The sequence below is a fragment of the Syngnathoides biaculeatus genome, chromosome 11, assembly GCF_019802595.1.
Source record: "Syngnathoides biaculeatus isolate LvHL_M chromosome 11, ASM1980259v1, whole genome shotgun sequence".
Classification (NCBI taxonomy): Eukaryota; Metazoa; Chordata; class Actinopteri; order Syngnathiformes; family Syngnathidae; genus Syngnathoides; species Syngnathoides biaculeatus.
Window position 1 is genome coordinate 4,329,576 of NC_084650.1, and position 16,981 is coordinate 4,346,556.

Consider the following 16,981-nt stretch of genomic DNA (forward strand, 5'->3'; position numbering starts at 1 on the left):
GGAGATGGGCAACATCAAGTACTCGTGGTTTCAGAAAGATGGTAATAAAACCTGGGTGCTGTCATGCACTGCAGCAGATGGTCTGGATAATCTGGAATTTTCTGGTGAATACTTTCTTCTGTTGTTTCCATGAGTATGCAGCATTTAGATGCACACCTGTGGATATCATAAAAAAATCTGTTCACATTCACAAACTTCTACAGCTCAAAGACCCATCGCAGTCCAGTACACAGAACCATCCATCCCTTTTACATTTCTGTTTTAAGCATTTAATGCCCAAACAAAACCACAAGATACCGGTTTTCCAGCTTTCAGTATAAAGTTTAGTGGTTTTGCTCATGACATCTTGGGAAAATTGTGACTAAAATGGGGATGGATGGTTCTGGGTATTGTCTGATTATGGCATCAGTTTACCACGTGAAATTATGTACCATAGTTTCTCGAAAATGCGCATTTTTTTCTCAAAATATTTTCTTTTTTTTAATAGAGCGCATGATATTTAGGTATGGATGAAAAATAAAAAAAAAACCTTTAAGATTGTATCGTCGTATATAGGTACAGTGTTAAAAAAGGTATACATATTCATTTCAATGTCTTATGTTACACATATATATATATATAGATTACAGTAATGTACGCCCCCAACCTAAGCCCTCAGACCTCCTCGGGGAGCTTACATTTTACGATCTTTGCGTAACATGTTTGTTGCTACTGCACCAAAGATCAGACAAGGACTGCTCGTGAGTTTGTTTTAACTTAAACCAAGACAAAAATGTCGATTACAACGAGTAGTTGTGCAGCTGCGTTTAAAAGAAATGTCATCACTCATGCTGATGACACCACCAACCCGGAAATAGCATGGCAGTCCGATACAATGATAGCTCACTCAATGGCTTCAGGTGGGTATCAAAGCAGCGTAGGCTCAAAGTACATAATACGAGCGTCAGTGGGCACATTAAAATAAAAAAAAACGGGAGACCACACACAATTGAAATTGTCTTTTTTTTCCTTTTTTTTTTTATGTGCCCATTTCGCTTGTTTCTACGTCGTGTGAGCTCACGTTGTTTCGATAGCCACCTAACATCATAGTGAAAGCTGCTACAGATCGGAGCCGAATGGAGGTTGAGATGGTGCGCTGCGGAACAAAAACTCTTGGGATTCAAAAAATTTTTCCTCACAAACGTCATGGATGGCACAAAGGATGACATGCAGTGGGAGCAAATTAGGATCACTGTTCATGATTCAAAGGAAGAAGCACCGTAACCAAGTCATTGATGGATTTGACGGTGCATTTCAAGGAAGGTTCCCCTGCTTCAACCAGCACATGTGCAAGGCCCATCTTAACCCTTTCCGGGCAGGGGTTGCAAATTTGCAACAGGTTTAATATAATCAAAAATTTTAAGTCTTTTTTAAGTTTTCTGAAAGCATCAGATTTTTTTCTCTGCAAAATTTTATTTGGTCCAGAGAGGGTTATGTTTGCCAATGACCATTTGGATGTTACAGAGGAGTCATGGGAGAAAGTTTTGTGGTCAGATGAGACCAAAATAGAACTTTTTAGTCATAATTCCATGAACAGTGTTTGGAGGAAGACTGATGATGAGTTCCATCCCAAGAACACCATCCCTACTGTGAAGCATGGGGCTGGTAGCATCATGCTTTGGGGATGTTTTTCTGCACATTGGACAGGACAACTGCACTGTATTAAGGAGAGGATGGCCACAGCCATGAATTGTGACGTTTTTGGGGAACAACCTCTTTCCCTCAGTCAGAACATTGAAGATGGGTCGTGGCTGGGTCTTTCAACATGACAATCACCCAAAGCACACAGCCAGGAAAACCAAGAAGTGGCTCTTCAAGCATATCAAGGTTCTGCCGTGGCCTAGCCAGTCTCCAGACCTTAACCCAATAGAAAATCTTTGGAGGGAGCTGAAACTCTGATCTAGAGAAGATCTGTGTGGAGGAGTGGGCCAAAATCCCTCCTGCAGTGTGTGCAAACCTGGTGAATAACTACAGGAAACGTTTGACCTCTGTAATTTCAAACAAAGGCTACTGTACCAAATATTAACAGGTGTTCAAATACTTATTTGCAGCTGTATCACACAAATCGTTAAAGAATCATATTGTGATTTCTGGATTTTTCTCTTTAGATTATCTCTCTCACAGTGGACATGCACAATATTTCAGACCCCTCCATGATTTCTAAGTGGGAGAACTTGCAATATTGTAGGGTTTTCAAATACTTATTTTCTTCACTGTATTTAAGACTGTAATATGTGTTATCAACAGCATTAATACAAAGCTATTCCATCATTGAGCATTTATCTTGGTTAGTTGAGGGACTCTTCTGACAATTACAGGGACCAGGAAAAGCGTGTCCTGTGGCCTTTCCTGTGATTAGATTACCGCTACATCAGCACATACAGAATGATTATTATTAATGGTTGTTGTACGGACAGTTTAAAAAAAAATAAAATTCAAGTACCAACCTAACAAAATATAAATAGACAATTCCCAATATTTTATTTTATTTATATTTGTGCAGCAGCAAATTGGTGGTGCGCATCGTACATTGGTAAAAATGCTTTCCTGATTTAAATTTTATATATATATATATATATATATATATATATATATATATATATATATATATATAGGTCAACTTTGGGGGTGCGTATTATACTTTAGGACGCATTATATTTGAGAAATTATGGGTGTATATATGGTGAAACAAGTTATGACCAGCTATTGCTCTCAAATTAACGTGACAACTTTTTAAACAGATTTCATTAATTAAAATCCTTATGAAAATATACCAATTTGGACTAAATACACGCCGTTTGCATGATCTTAAAACAAGACCAAAAACTTCATGTATTCATTCAGGATAGCAAAGGCATTTCTATTTATCAGTTTATGGCTAAATAAAAAAAACAATAACTTCACAAATGCTTACTAGTCAGTTTTTCCAAAACGAAGCGTGTCCTCCTCCCTAGGTCTGACTGCTGGCTCGGCACCTTCATTGCCAGCTATTTTGTCTGCAGTTGAACGTGTGTGCTGTCTAAATTGATAACCTTTAACTCCTTTTATAAAGCTCGTATTCTTCACCTATTCTTCATAGGACCCTTCAGAATCATGTTCAACGCTTGAATTTTCGGAACATTCATCGTAATTCTCACATTAGAGTTGAACAGTAGTTATGTTTATCTCTCGTTCTGATGTCACGTCATTTCTCTGGATTTTCCGCTGTAAGCTCGGATATTTTTCTGCGAATTCAGCAATGTGCAATCAATTTTTGCCAGTAATCGAAAACTACAAATGTTTCCTTCATAAGGGAGTTCAGATTTTAATTTAGCATAAAAAAATTATATAAGCAAAAAATGCTTTGAAGACTTAACATACACTTTAAAGACTGAGCAGTAATCCACAAATAGCATGCTAGCGTAGCTCTGTGGTTTTTCCAAATGGCTTAACACAGCGTGCAAAACTCTGGCGATGGTGATTTGCCCCGTATGAGAACTCGTGGGAGTCGAAGTTGGCGCGGGGTAGACAGTCTTTGATATGGCTGAGAATCAGCTTCTCCAACCACTTCATGACGACTGGTGTGAGGGCAACAGCGTGGTACTCGTTAAGGCTGGTTAAAGGTTTCTTTTTGGGAATGGGAATGCTTTTTGAAGATTTCAGGCAAGTGGTGATTACTGCTTGTGCCACTGAGAGGTTGATGATCTTGCAGAAGATGCTGGACAGCTTGCACGTGTTCTGAGCACCTTGCTTGGTACACCTTCTGGGCCGGCAGCATTCCTGGGATTCACATCCAGGGGCAAACATCTCACATTGTGCTCCTGTACAGTAAGTGAAGAGTTACAGGGGCTGGGTGAGGGGAGCGCCGGAGCAGCTTACTGTTGTTGGGGTGATTCAAAGCAAGCAAAGAAGCTGTTGAGGTTCTCTGCCAAAAGCTCGCTTGAGTCTCCTGGTGTTACATCACAGCCTCTAAAGTTTGTGATGGTCTGACATTCTTTATCGTTCCAAACAGACCCTCCCAGAACATTTGGGCCTGTGAGGTTGGACCGGTATCTTCCTTTCCCATCGGATACAATCATTTTACTCATTATAGGGGTCTTTGGAGGCATGCTTTTTCTGGAATGCAAGCAAATTGTAAGGACTATAATTTTGCTTTGGCCTGGGGACAAAAAACAACCAATAAGTTTTTCAGTGAATAATTAGGGACATACTTTCCAAATTTCCAAATATACCTGGATTCACCTGTGAAGTGTGAATTAGAGTGCTCCTTAATTCCAACGAATTTATCTTGTGTTTTGTAGGTGTGCATGCCAGTTGGTCTTCACACTTCCTTCCCAGACAACAACCTCCAATTGATGGTCCAATCAGGTGCCAAGGGTTCTACCGTAAACACCATGCAGGTACATTCACCTGGTCTGCTCCTCTCATTGAGATTGAAATTCATTAAACTTCTGGTGTCTTAATATTCATCAAACCTTGTATGAGGTCAACCCTGAAATCTTCAATATTGTGTGCATGTTTCAGATCTCATGTCTACTAGGTCAGATTGAGTTAGAGGGTCGTAGACCTCCACTGATGCCCTCTGGGAAATCATTACCCTGTTTTCAGCCATATGACCCAGCACCCAGAGCTGGGGGTTTTGTTTCTGGCAGATTCCTCACAGGGATAAAACCACAGGTGTGTGTGTATCTAAGCATGGATTTTTAGTAAGGATTGGATAAATGACTGAAATCGAAGCATTTGGAGTGACTGTTAATTATGTGGTCATGTTACCATCAGGAATTTTTCTTCCATTGCATGGCTGGCAGAGAGGGGCTAGTAGATACAGCTGTAAAAACGTCCAGATCAGGATACCTGCAGAGGTAACCCTCATGCTCAGCCTCCTATGGCATGCATTCAACAGACCTCTGAATCAAAAAGGCAGAAATGAAAGAGCATGGTTCCACCAACTGTGTTGTACTTTTTTTCTTTAGATGTGTCATAAAGCATCTAGAGGGTTTGGTGGTACAGTATGATCTGACTGTGAGGGACAGTGACGGATCTGTCGTTCAGTTCCTCTATGGTGAAGATGGGCTTGATATCCCGAAGACACAATTTCTGCAACCAGGGCAGTTTCCCTTCATAGAGGACAACTTTGAGGTAAACCAGCAGTCTGCGCACGTGGCTATACTCCAATAATAATTGTCTGACAGTTCTAGATGAGTACAGAGAAAAAATAGCAGCCTCGTCAAATTCAGTGCACCCTCCTCAGTGTGTGCCACTGGCCAAAATGGCTGCCACAGTGAAAGTGTAGATGATGGGCCTCACTGTGCTTTAATATGGCCACTGAGGATCAATATTTGCTACAAACATTTTGTTGCTAAAAATCCATGTAATCAATTGTTCAATATTCATGTGTTCAATATTAATGTTCAATATTAAGTGTTTGCATAATTTAGGTCTAAATGCAGGTGCTTGATGTAAATTATCATCCATTTAAAGTGTAAAACTCATGTTCATGAGAAGCCACAAATGTGGTGTAAAGTTTTCCAAATTTTGAAAAAACTGTTGGATTAAGGCATTTATCCGGACCTTTTGTATAAATGAAAGAATAAACATTCTGCTGTTGCTCTAGGTCATAAGGAAGTCCCAAGGCTTGGATGAGGTGTTGACACGACTGGACCCTCAAGCTGCTAGTCAGCATTTTTCAGCCATACAACGCTGGAAAGCAAAGAGGGAGCTGACATGCCCTCGCAGAGGTAATAACAAATGTCCGCATTTGAAATGTTACTTGTCAGGGATTTTATCACCACCACTACTGACCACAGTCATCATATTTTATTTTAATCTGTTGCAGGAGCATTCCTATTGTTTTCCCAAAAGAAGATGGCCAATCTTAAGCAAACTGAACAAGGAGCAATACAAAATGTGTGTGGCAGAAATGTGGCTGTGCTTAAGGTGTTTGTCTTTTTTTTTTTTTTTTTTAATTCTGTGTTGACACTTTAATTAAATCGGATCCTCTTTGGCGATATTTTCATTAACACTTTTAGTCTTTCTCCAGGTGGTAGAACAGTGGCGTGCTCTTGATGAAGCTGGACGATCAAAATACAAAAGAAAGTCCTCCCGCTGCCCTGAACCCACCCTGGGCATGTTTAGGCCTGATGTAAGCTTTGGATCTGTGTCTGAAGGATTTCACGACCTCACAGAGAATTTCTTGCAGAATCGAGATCCAATGAGTCAACATGACTTGCATACAGACAGGTACAGACAACTGTTGTAGTCTATGCACATTTTTGTGATTTAAAAAAAAAAAAAATATATATATATATATATATACATATATATATATATATATATTAACAGAATCCTTTTAATATGAATAGTCACACCAACTTGTTGCCTGGAACACATTCCAAAGTTGCTTTAACAGTCATGTTTTACCACTTTTTTGAATCACTTTTCTTTTTAACAACACTCGATAATTTAAGAACTGAGGACACTAATTGTTGACACTTGCACATGGAATTCTTTCCCATTCTTGCTTGATGTACAATTGAAGCTACTCAAACATTGTCAAATCTTTGCGTCATTAGTCTATCATTTAGCAAATAGAAATCCATCCATTCATCCGTTTTCTTTGCCGCTTATCCTCATGAGGGTCACGGGGAGTGCTGTAGTCAACGGGCAGGAGGGCGAGGTATACCCTGAACTGGTTGCCAGCCAATCACAGGGCACATAGAGACAAACAGCCGCACTCACAATCACACCCAAGGGCAATTTAAAGAGTCCAATTCACGTTGCGTGTTTTTGGAATGTGGGAGGAAACCGGAAACTCCACACAGGCGGTGCCGGGATTGAACCCGGGTCCTCTGAACTGTGAGACCAACACTTTACCATCTGAACCACCGTGCCGCCTACAAATGGAAATAATTTTGTCAATTGTATTTGAGATTATCTGATTTAATAACATAATAATAACATAACACTTCTTATATGGTGTACTTCCAGTGCCATGAACAAGTACTGGACCCCTTCTCGAATTCTTCAACTTGTGCAGTTTCCCCACTTGGATCTTCAACATTACCAAACAAACATAATATATATGTAACCTAAAATGCTGTATTAAAATTATTTAATTTATTGAGGGGTGGGGGGAATCATTCCTGGCCCTGGGTGAACACGTAATGGGCCCCTTAAGCTAATAACTGATTAGGCTATCTCGGCAGCAATAACTTAAATCAAGCATTTTCTATAACTTGGAATAAGTCTTTCACATCTCTGTAGAGGTATTTTGCCCCACTCTATTTTGCAGAATTGTTTAATTTAGTCAGATTCTAGTCTGGATTTCGACTGGACCACTCCAAGACCGTAACTCCCCCCCCAAGCCATTCAGAAGTTGACTGGCTAATGTGTTCTGGATCATAATCCTGCCTCAGAACCCAAGTGTGTTTCAGCTTTAGGTCACAAACTGTTGCATGAACATTCTCCTTTAGGATTTTCTGTGCAAGAAAATAATTCATGGTGAACATGGTGTTTATGGACAATCCACGATGAGCGCAGAAGTCCAATAACTTTCAGGATCTGATGGCGGGGGTTGTTCTTCCCAATCATGGCCTTCCAAGTCTCACTGTCATTCCCCACTGTGGGCAACTTCAGAGTGGAACAAAGTCCAACCCCTCTCAAGAGGATTGGTACCAGACCTCAAACGGTTTCTAAAGGAGAGTCCGAATACATCGAATCGGAACTTCTCGACCTCACACACCAGCTCTGGCTCCTTCTCTGCCAAAGAGGTGACATTCCATGTCCCTAGAGCCAGCTTCTGTCACCGGGGATCAGATCGCCAAGGTCCATGCCTTCGGCACCGCCCAGCTCACACTGCATCTGACTTGTTTGGCCCGTTCCACGGTTGTGAGCCCGTGGGAAGAGGACCCATGTTACCTTTTCGGGGTGTGCCCAGCCAAGCCCCATTGGTGTAGGCCTTAGAGCCCAACCTCCAGACCTGGCTTCAAAGGGGGGGTGTAGTGACCTGAGTCTGGGCAAGGGAAACCTCAATCCATTAGTTTTACTCATTACAGGAGTTTAGGGACCTGTGCTTTATCTGGTCCCTCACCTAGGACCTTTATTACCATTGGTGACCCAACCAGGGGCGTGAAACCCTGTACAACTCAGCTTCGAGGATTATTAGGACACACAAATCCCTCCACCAAAATAAAGTGACGAGTCATGGAGGGGTTAAGAAAAATTCACTTGGGTTATATTAGTGTACATACAGGGTGTCCCAATAAAATATAGCGCTAGTTCACCTACGCCATAAAATCACGTGACTTTTATTGATGTCTCCATATGGCCGGTCAAGCTAAGCATTGCTCAATGCAAAGTCAGTTGGAGACGACACGGAAATATGTCTTGTAGCACGACGCCCAGAGTCTTGTCCGAAACTGTCAGACATTTAGAAGGTGAAAATAAACGACGGTACTTGGAAAGATTAGAAAGATTAGAATGCAGCCCTATGGGGGCACAAACCAGTGCAATCTGTAGGCCGGTCCGAAGCCTGGATAAATGCAGAGGGTTGCGTCAGGAAGGGCATCCGGCATAAAAACTATGCCAAACAAATATGAGCGTTCATCCAAAGAATCCCATACCAGATCGGTCGTGGCCCGGGTTAACAACGCCTGCCCCCGGCACTGTTAACCTGCAGGGCGTCGGTGGAAATTCAGCTACTGTGGGTCGAAGACAAAGAAGAGGAGGAAACCGGATGCATCGTCAGAAGAAAAAGAGGAATGCACAGACCCTACAACTGAGTGTAGGGACTTTGAATGTTGGGTCTATGACAGAAAAAGCTCAGGAGTTGGTTGACATGATGATTAGGAGAAAGGTTGATATTCTGTGCATCCAAGAGAGCAGGTGGAAAGGTAGTAAGGCTAGAAGTTTAGGAGCAGGGTTTAAATTATTTTACCATGGAGTAGATGGGAAGAGAAATGGAGTAGGGGTTATTTTAAAGGAAGAGCTGGCTAAGAATGTCTTGGAGGTGAAAAGAGTATCAGATCGAGTGATGAGACTAAAATTTGAAATTGAGGGTGTTATGTATAATGTGGTTAGCGGCTATGCACAGGTAGGATGTGACCTCGAGTTGAAAGAGAAATTCTGGAAGGAACTAGATGTAGTTCTGAGCATCCCAGACAGCGAGAGAGTTGTGATTGGTGCAGATTGTAATGGACATATAGGTAAAGGAAACAGGGGCGATGAAGAAGTGATGGGTAAGCACGGGATCCAGAAAAGGAACTTTGAGGGACAGATGGTGGTGGACTTTGCAAAAAGGATGTGGATGGCTGTAGTGAACACTTATTTCCAGAAGAGGGAGGAACATATAGTGACCTACAAGAGCGGAGGTAGAAGCACGCAGGTGGATTATATTTTGTGCAGACGATGTAATCTGCAGGAGGTTACAGACTGTAAAGTAGTGGGAGGGGAGAGTGTAGCTCGACAGCATAGGATGGTAGTGTGTAGGATGACTCCGGTGGTGGGTAGGAAGATTAAGAAGACAAAGGTGGAGCAGAGAACCATGTGGTGGAAGCTGAGAAAGGAAGAATGTTGTGCGGCCTTTCGGAAAGAGGTAAGACAGGCTCTAGATGGACAGCAGAAGCTCCCGGAAGACTGGACAATGAAAGCCAAAGGTAATCAGAAAGACAGGCAGGAGAGTACTTGGTGTGTCTTTTGGTAGGAAAGGGGAGAAGGAAACTTGGTGGTGGAACCCCAAAATACAGGGAGTCATACAAGGAAAGAGATTAGCGAAGAAGAAGTGGGATACTGAGGGGACTGAGGAGAGGCGAAAGGAGTACATCGAGATGCGACGTAGGGCAAAGGTAGAGGTGGCAAAGGCTAAACAAGAGGCGTATGAAGACATGTACACCAGGTTGGACACGAAGGAAGGAGAAAAGGATCTCTACAGGTTGGCCAGACAGAGGGATAGTGATGGGAAGGATGTGCAGCAGGTAAGGGTGATTAACGATAGAGATGGAAATGTGTTGACTGGTGCCAGTAGTGTGCTAAATAGATGGAAAGAATACTTTGAGAAGTTGATGAATGAAGAAAATGAGAGAGAAGGAAGAGTTGAAGAGACAAGTGTGAAGGACCAGGAAGTGGCAATGATTAGTAAAGGGGAAGTCAGAAAGGCACTACAAAGGATGAAAAATGGAAAGGCAGTTGGTCCTGATGACATACCAGTGGAGGTATGGAAGCAATTTGGAGAGATGGCTGTGGAGCTTTTGACCAACTTATTCAACAGAATACTAGCGGGCAAAAAGATGCCTGAAGAATGGAGGAAAAGTGTTCTAGTTCCCATTTTTAAGAACAAAGGGGATGTTCAGAGCTGTGGGAACTATAGAGGAATAAAGTTGATGAGCCACACAATGAAGTTATGGGAAAGAGTAGTGGAGGCTAGACTCAGGACAGAAGTATCTGCGAGCAACAGCATGGTTTCATGCCTAGAAAGAGTATCACAAATGCATTATTTGCCTTGAGGATGCTAGTGGAAAAGTACAGAGAAGGTCAGAAGGAGCTACATTGTGTCTTTGTGGATCTAGAGAAAGCCTATGGCAGAGTACCAAGAGAGGAACTGTGGTACTGCTTTCTTAAGTCTGGTGTGGCAGAGAAGTATGTTAAAATAGTACAGGACATGTATGATGGCAGCATAACAATGGTGAGGTGTGCCTTAGGTGTGGCAGAGGAATTTAAGGTGGAGCTGGGACTGCATCAGGGATCAGCTCTGAGCCCCTTCCTGTTTGCAGTGGTAATGGATAGGCTGACAGATGAGGTTAGACTGGAATCCCCTTGGAGCATGATGTTCGCAGATGATATTGTAATATGCAGTGAAAGCAGGGAGCATGCAGAGGAAGAATTAGAAAGGTGGAGACATTCACTGGAAAGGAGAGGAATGAAGATTAGCCGAAGTAAAACAGAATATATGTGCGTGAATGAGAAAAGTGGAGGGGGAAAAGTGAGGCTACAGGGAAAAGAGATAGCGAGGGTGGACGACTTCAAATATTTAGGGTCAACAATCCAGAGCAATGGTGAGTGTGGTAAGGTAGTGAAGAAACGGGTCCAAGCAGGTTGGAACAGCTGGCGAAAGGTGTCTGACGTGTTATGTGACAGAAGAGTGTCTGCTAGGATGAAGGGCAAAGTTTACAAAACAGTCGTGAGGCCGGCCATGATGTACGGATTAGAGACGGTGGCACTGAAGAAACAACAGGAATCAGAACTGGAGGTTGCAGAAATGAAGATGTTGAGGTTCTCGCTCGGAGTGAGCAGGTTGGATAAAATTAGAAATGAGCTCATTAGAGGGACAGCCAAAGTTGGTTGTTTTGGAGATAAGATTTGAGAGAGCAGATTTCGATGGTTTGGACATGTTCAGAGGCGAGAGAGAGAGAGAGTATATTGGTGGAAGGGTGCTGAGGATGGAGCTGCCAGGCAAAAGGGTGAGAGGAAGACCAAAGAGAAGGTTTATGGATGTGGTGAGGGAAGACATGAGGGCAGTTGGGGTTAGAGAGGAAGATGCAGGAGATAGGCTAAGATGGCAAAAGATGACACGCTGTGGCGACCCCTAACGGGACAAGCCGAAAGGAAAAGAAGAAGACTTGGAAAGATTAGACAAACTCTGCATAGAGGACTTGTATTTAATGCCGACAGGGTTCGCACGTGGACCTAAAAGTCCCTAAAAAACCCAAAATTTCCGACTGTGCATTTTAGGTGCCCCTAAAAGTCCTTAAAATTCACCGAAAACCAGTCAAGCCTTTAAAAAGGCCTTAAATTAAAAAAAATTAAAGGGAGGACCTCTACCACCAAAATTCTCCCTTTAAAAAAAAAAAAAAATTTCTTATTAAAAAAAAAAAATAATAGCGATCCGTCTGGCGTCAAAAACAGCCGGAAATTGTCAACGGAAGTCACTCTGTGTTCACAACTAGTCACCATCTTGTCGTCGATATTCCATTGTTCGTTTCCGTGAGTAGGCATTTCACTTCGTCTTCGTTATGACGTTGCATAGTTCTTTGATCAATCCAACTTGTATCATGGGGAAGTGTATTTTTCAAGATGCTTGGGTCGAAAGTAAGGAGTTTGGGAGCTGGGTTCGTCGAGATCCAAAAGATTGGCACATGTTCTACTGTCATCTGTGCAAACAGAGTTACCAGCTTGGAAAGATGGGCGTCAAAGCACTGGAGTTGCACCCGGAAAAACAGGAGACATGCTGATTTGCCAAAGACTGTCTCATATTCCGTTAGTATGAATATGTTTCTGTCAAAATCTCAAGATAGTGAAGCATCAACTTCAGGCAGTGGTACCGGCTGTGCATGCGCAACTACAGTTGTCCAGTCATCGACGACTTCAACCAACCAGAGTCAGGCTTTATGAACGTAGTTCAATACACAAAAACTGACTCGTTAAAGGCAGAGATCGTGTGGAATTTAAAAATGATCTCCAGCCATTACAGTTACAAATCTTGTGAAAATAATTCGAAAGTGTTTGCAGTCATGTTTCCAGACAGTGACATTGCTAAAAACTACCACTGTGGGGAAAGGAAGACTTTGTACCTGGCTACATTTGGCATCGCTGCCCAATTTTCATCTCTACTGAGGCAGAAAGTGAAGGCTGAATCAGAGTATGTCCTCCTCTTTGATGAGTCTCTAAACCATGAGATGCAAGAGAAGCAGGTAGACATTCATGTGCGATTGTGGATGGAGGACCGGGTCCTCACTTGCTACCTGACCTCCGAATTCCTGGGACATTCAGCAGCAACTGATCTTCAGGAGCGTCTGGACCCTATCATGTGTGACTTCGATCACCAAAAGCTGGTCCAGCTCTCGGTGGATGGCCCCAATGTTAATTGGAAGCTGTACAAATCTATTCAAGAACAAATAGAGGCAGACCAAAGGACAAGAGAACCACTTTGGCACCTCTGCAGAAACAAATACAGGAGGCACTGGGTAGGCTCAAGAAGCTAGAGTAGGGGTGCTGAGACAAACATCAGTAGAAGACATTTGTAAATATGTGTATGTAGTTGCAATTGTAGTTAGAATCTGTTTTTCTGTAGACTAAACATGGATCTGGTGAGTAAGTCGTCGAGATTTACACGGGAAAGTTTGAAAGCGTATAACAGTCTGGCCGCATACGAATACTTTGTTGCTGGAATAAATCCCGCATGGTGACGGTTTTGTCGGCTTGTGAACACGGAATTGTGTTCAGCGACACGTTAACCTTTGCCAGAATCCATTGATCTTTTCAGCTAGTATTCAATACAAATACCAATATTTAAATAAATGACCCCTGGTTTTACACAAACCCTCATTCATTAACTATGACTGTGAGGGGGGAAAAAAAAAAAAAGAGGACAGTCGTCTCCATGGAACGTACATAGAAGTGATTTGGCCACACTTAACCTCCGTAAACCCCTGCGACAGTTTTTTTTTTAACACGCATTGTTCTCAAGAGCCAACTTGGCATTATAAATACTTTTTGGTAATTTTAGAATGTGAAGAACAATTCCTACCTGAAATGAAGCGATCGCTACACAGGCATGTGTGTATTCTGGTTGGGCACCATCCATCATGTTAAATTGCTGAAATCCATCGATACTTTTTAGTCTTTTCAGCTGGTAATCCATAGAATGATGTCTTTGAATATCTGTTTCGTCTTTTGTGACAACCAACAGCACAACAGGTCTCTGGTATTGAAAATATTCTCCTCCGGTTCAATGTCTCCCACAATCTCAAGCAGCTCTGTTTGACTGCTAAAATGGCACGGTGAATATGGTGATGTCACGTGCACGAGCTCTACACGTACACAATAATTGTAAACTTATTATAATTCCAATGATTTTTGTTTTTTTTCAACATGTAAAAGAATTTACGTATATCAATGTTTATACGTTTTTTTGGGACACCCTGTTTTTATTTGATGACCTTAAAGTCTCAAAACTATACAAAAACTGAGGCGGCCAATACTTTTTCACTAAATATATGGCACACAGAGTCAAAGGTCTTAACCAGTGCAATTTTTGTAATCATGCAACCTTTTCATAATGAACATTTTAATCCTTAAATGCAAATTTTTGTTCTCTGAAAATAGTCTTAAGCAAAATAATTTTTATTAGAATTATGTAAGTATTTTATTCTCTATTATTGTTGTTTTTAAAAACAAAACGGGTATTCATATTTTTTTTTAATCCTACTTTTAACATCTTGGCCTTGGTAGAGGTCCATCCCTTCACTCCCTTTGTTCAACAAACACTCACTATAATTAATATCATTTGTCGCCAGACTAAGACAATTGTTGCATTACAAGTGGCAGAGGTCATTGTGCGATCCAGGGGAGGCGGTGGGTCTACTAGCAGCTCAATCCATTGGTGAGCCATCTACCCAAATGACCCTGAACACCTTTCACTTTGCTGGCAGAGGAGAGATGAACGTCACATTAGGAATACCTCGGTAATATCAATTTCAAGATGTTATAACCATCAGATACAGTCAATGCATGCATTGTGAAAAATATCAGTAAGGGTTATCTTTTACTTTGTCACAGACTTAGAGAAATCCTAATGGTGGCCAGTGCCAACATCAAGACTCCAATGATGAGTGTTCCAGTGCTGAACAGCAAGAAAGCCTTAAAGAAAGCGCAAAAGCTCCGTAGGAAACTTACCAAGGTCTCTTTGGCAGAGGTAAGAATGTATCCTTATTTGTTTTTTGACCTTCTGACATTCATTGTACTTTTCATTCATTGGTTTTGTTCTTCAATGTATGTGCACGACCTCAGTCTTCTCATGTCCCTTTCTATTTTCTCCTTTATTTTTTTTCTACTGTGTGTGAGATCAGGTACTGCACAAAGTTGATGTGGTTGAGGCATTGCGCATTGGAAGTCACCGTCACCCAAAGATGCGGACATTTAAAATCACTTTTAGCTTTCTTGATCCTGTCTGTTACGCTGAAGATAAGATGCTCTCACCCCAACAGATTCTCCACTACATGGAAACCAGGTTTACCATTATCAGGCTTTCATCCAAAGATATTAATAATTGCCCTGCCAAAAGAAAATCTTCAAAAACAATACCCGTCAAAACGTAACATCAATCAAATACATGCTTTCTCTCTCAGCTCATAAGATGGAATAGGAGAATTACAGCGTTGCGCATTGCACACTTTCTCACGGGCTAAACAGAGGCACTCTTTGGTGGCGAGGCAACCTCTCTTCCCTTGCGTAAGGAACAGCAGCCTTGCCGCTGGGACCATTTTTTCCAGCGTTTTTCTCCTTTTAAATTCAGATTGCCGTGCATCACGTTGCTACGGCCACCGACTGGTGCACCATAAATGGCCGTAGCCCCTGGTTGTTGTTTTTTCTTCCACCATGCCCTGTGACGTTACGGTCAGCAACAGTGAGGCCGACTGCCCTATCACTGCTGCGCTGAACCTCTCTGCCAAACTGGCAGCTGGAGCAGAGGAACCGTCCTCACTACACGCCACACATAGGGCCACAGTTTGGCAGATAAACTGTTGCTCACATCACACTTATCGGAAGATGTATTTTTTTTCCAAGTTATTTATAAATGGGTAACTGGACTCTATCGAATTAGAACTGGGCCAAGGTTTTTTTTTTTTTTTTTTTTTTTTTAAATAAATGCCCCTGATGACTGAACAGCCATCATTAATTTCTGTATGGTTATGCTTTGTTTAATGGTAATAGTTTTCTGAAATGCTCGACAGTTTGATTTGATTCCTATTAAAATAAAATTAAATGTTTCTCTCATGGCCCTGTTTTCTTTAAATAATTGTACCCACCTCACAAATTCTGCCTGAATCACCAAACATGAGCACAACTATTTTTCTTATTTACTAAATAAAAGAAGGGCTGTGAATTTCAAAATAAAAGCAAGTAAATACAAAAAATATTGTTAAAATAAAAGGCTTAACTTCAGAATATTTCTGAAATTCAAAATACAGATAATACTTCTTTTTTTTATCTTATGGGTAGAAGTAAAATCATTCATTGTACTATAAATAGAACGGTTTTCCCGAATTTTGAGCTAAACTTCGGGGGTGCGTATTATACTTGGATGTGCATTACACACGAGAAATTACAGTACTTTCCAGGGTCTTTCGACATTTTAATCAGATTATTATTTACCATTTCCTCAGATTTTTTGCACTGCTCCTGAAAACCATTGAAAAACATTGCACCAAGATGGCATCCATTGCTGTGGAGACCAGGAAGGCCACCACTGGGGACAAAGATAATGTTGAAGAGGAGTTGGCTGATCCAGCAGGGGTATAGATTGAAAGTTATATTGTTAATACAGCGGCTGAAATAAGTATTTAACAGGTCAGCATTTTTCTCAAGAAATATCCTTCCAAAGGTGTTGTTGACATGAAATTTTCACCAGATTTTGGGAACAACCTAAGTAATCCATATGTACAAAGAAAGTAGAACAAATAAGATCAGAAATTAAGTTGTGATAATGTGAAATATTGAACACATGCAGAAAGGGAGGAGTCAAAAGACGTGGAAAGCCAAGACACTGCCTAAAATCTATTTCATCAAAAAAAATCTATTTAATCAACAATCATACCCCTTGTCAGTGCAAGTTAATATCAAATGGCTCAGTCCAGATTGAAGTCATGCAAAAAGATCTCATTAGCAAAGTCATGATGGGTAAGAGCAGAGTGCTGTCTCAAGACCAGACCAAACAATTCTTTGCAAAACACAATGATGGCATTGGTTACAGGTACATATCTAAGATTTTTAATGTTCCTTTGAGTACGGTTAGGTCCATAATATGCAATTTGAAAGTCAATCCTACCATCATAAATTTGCCTCGATCAGGGGCTCATCCCAAGATTTGTGACTGAGTGCAAACTAAGCAAACGAGTTGTCCAAGAGTCAAGGATCACTCAAGCAGAGCAGCTACTGTTTTCACAAGGAAAACTGTGAGTAATGGATTTCA

General features: G+C 41.4%; 1 protein-coding gene and 1 non-coding gene across 2 annotated transcripts in view; both read left to right on the plus strand.

Moving 5' to 3' along the window:
* polr1a (RNA polymerase I subunit A) overlaps positions 1-16,981 on the plus strand; it is an 85,365-nt gene that overhangs the window by 47,077 nt on the left and 21,307 nt on the right. Inside the window, exons 21-31 of the mRNA XM_061834946.1 lie at positions 4,320-4,418; positions 4,543-4,695; positions 4,798-4,880; positions 4,992-5,157; positions 5,633-5,756; positions 5,855-5,955; positions 6,059-6,258; positions 14,307-14,474; positions 14,569-14,704; positions 14,859-15,019; positions 16,176-16,305. Coding sequence (XP_061690930.1) covers positions 4,320-4,418; positions 4,543-4,695; positions 4,798-4,880; positions 4,992-5,157; positions 5,633-5,756; positions 5,855-5,955; positions 6,059-6,258; positions 14,307-14,474; positions 14,569-14,704; positions 14,859-15,019; positions 16,176-16,305 — 1,521 coding nt within the window. The remainder of the gene's footprint in view (positions 1-4,319; positions 4,419-4,542; positions 4,696-4,797; positions 4,881-4,991; positions 5,158-5,632; positions 5,757-5,854; positions 5,956-6,058; positions 6,259-14,306; positions 14,475-14,568; positions 14,705-14,858; positions 15,020-16,175; positions 16,306-16,981) is intronic.
* On the plus strand, positions 5,236-5,372 carry LOC133509260 (small nucleolar RNA SNORA5). The gene has a single exon (XR_009797290.1). It is a non-coding gene; the product is annotated as a small nucleolar RNA SNORA5 (small nucleolar RNA).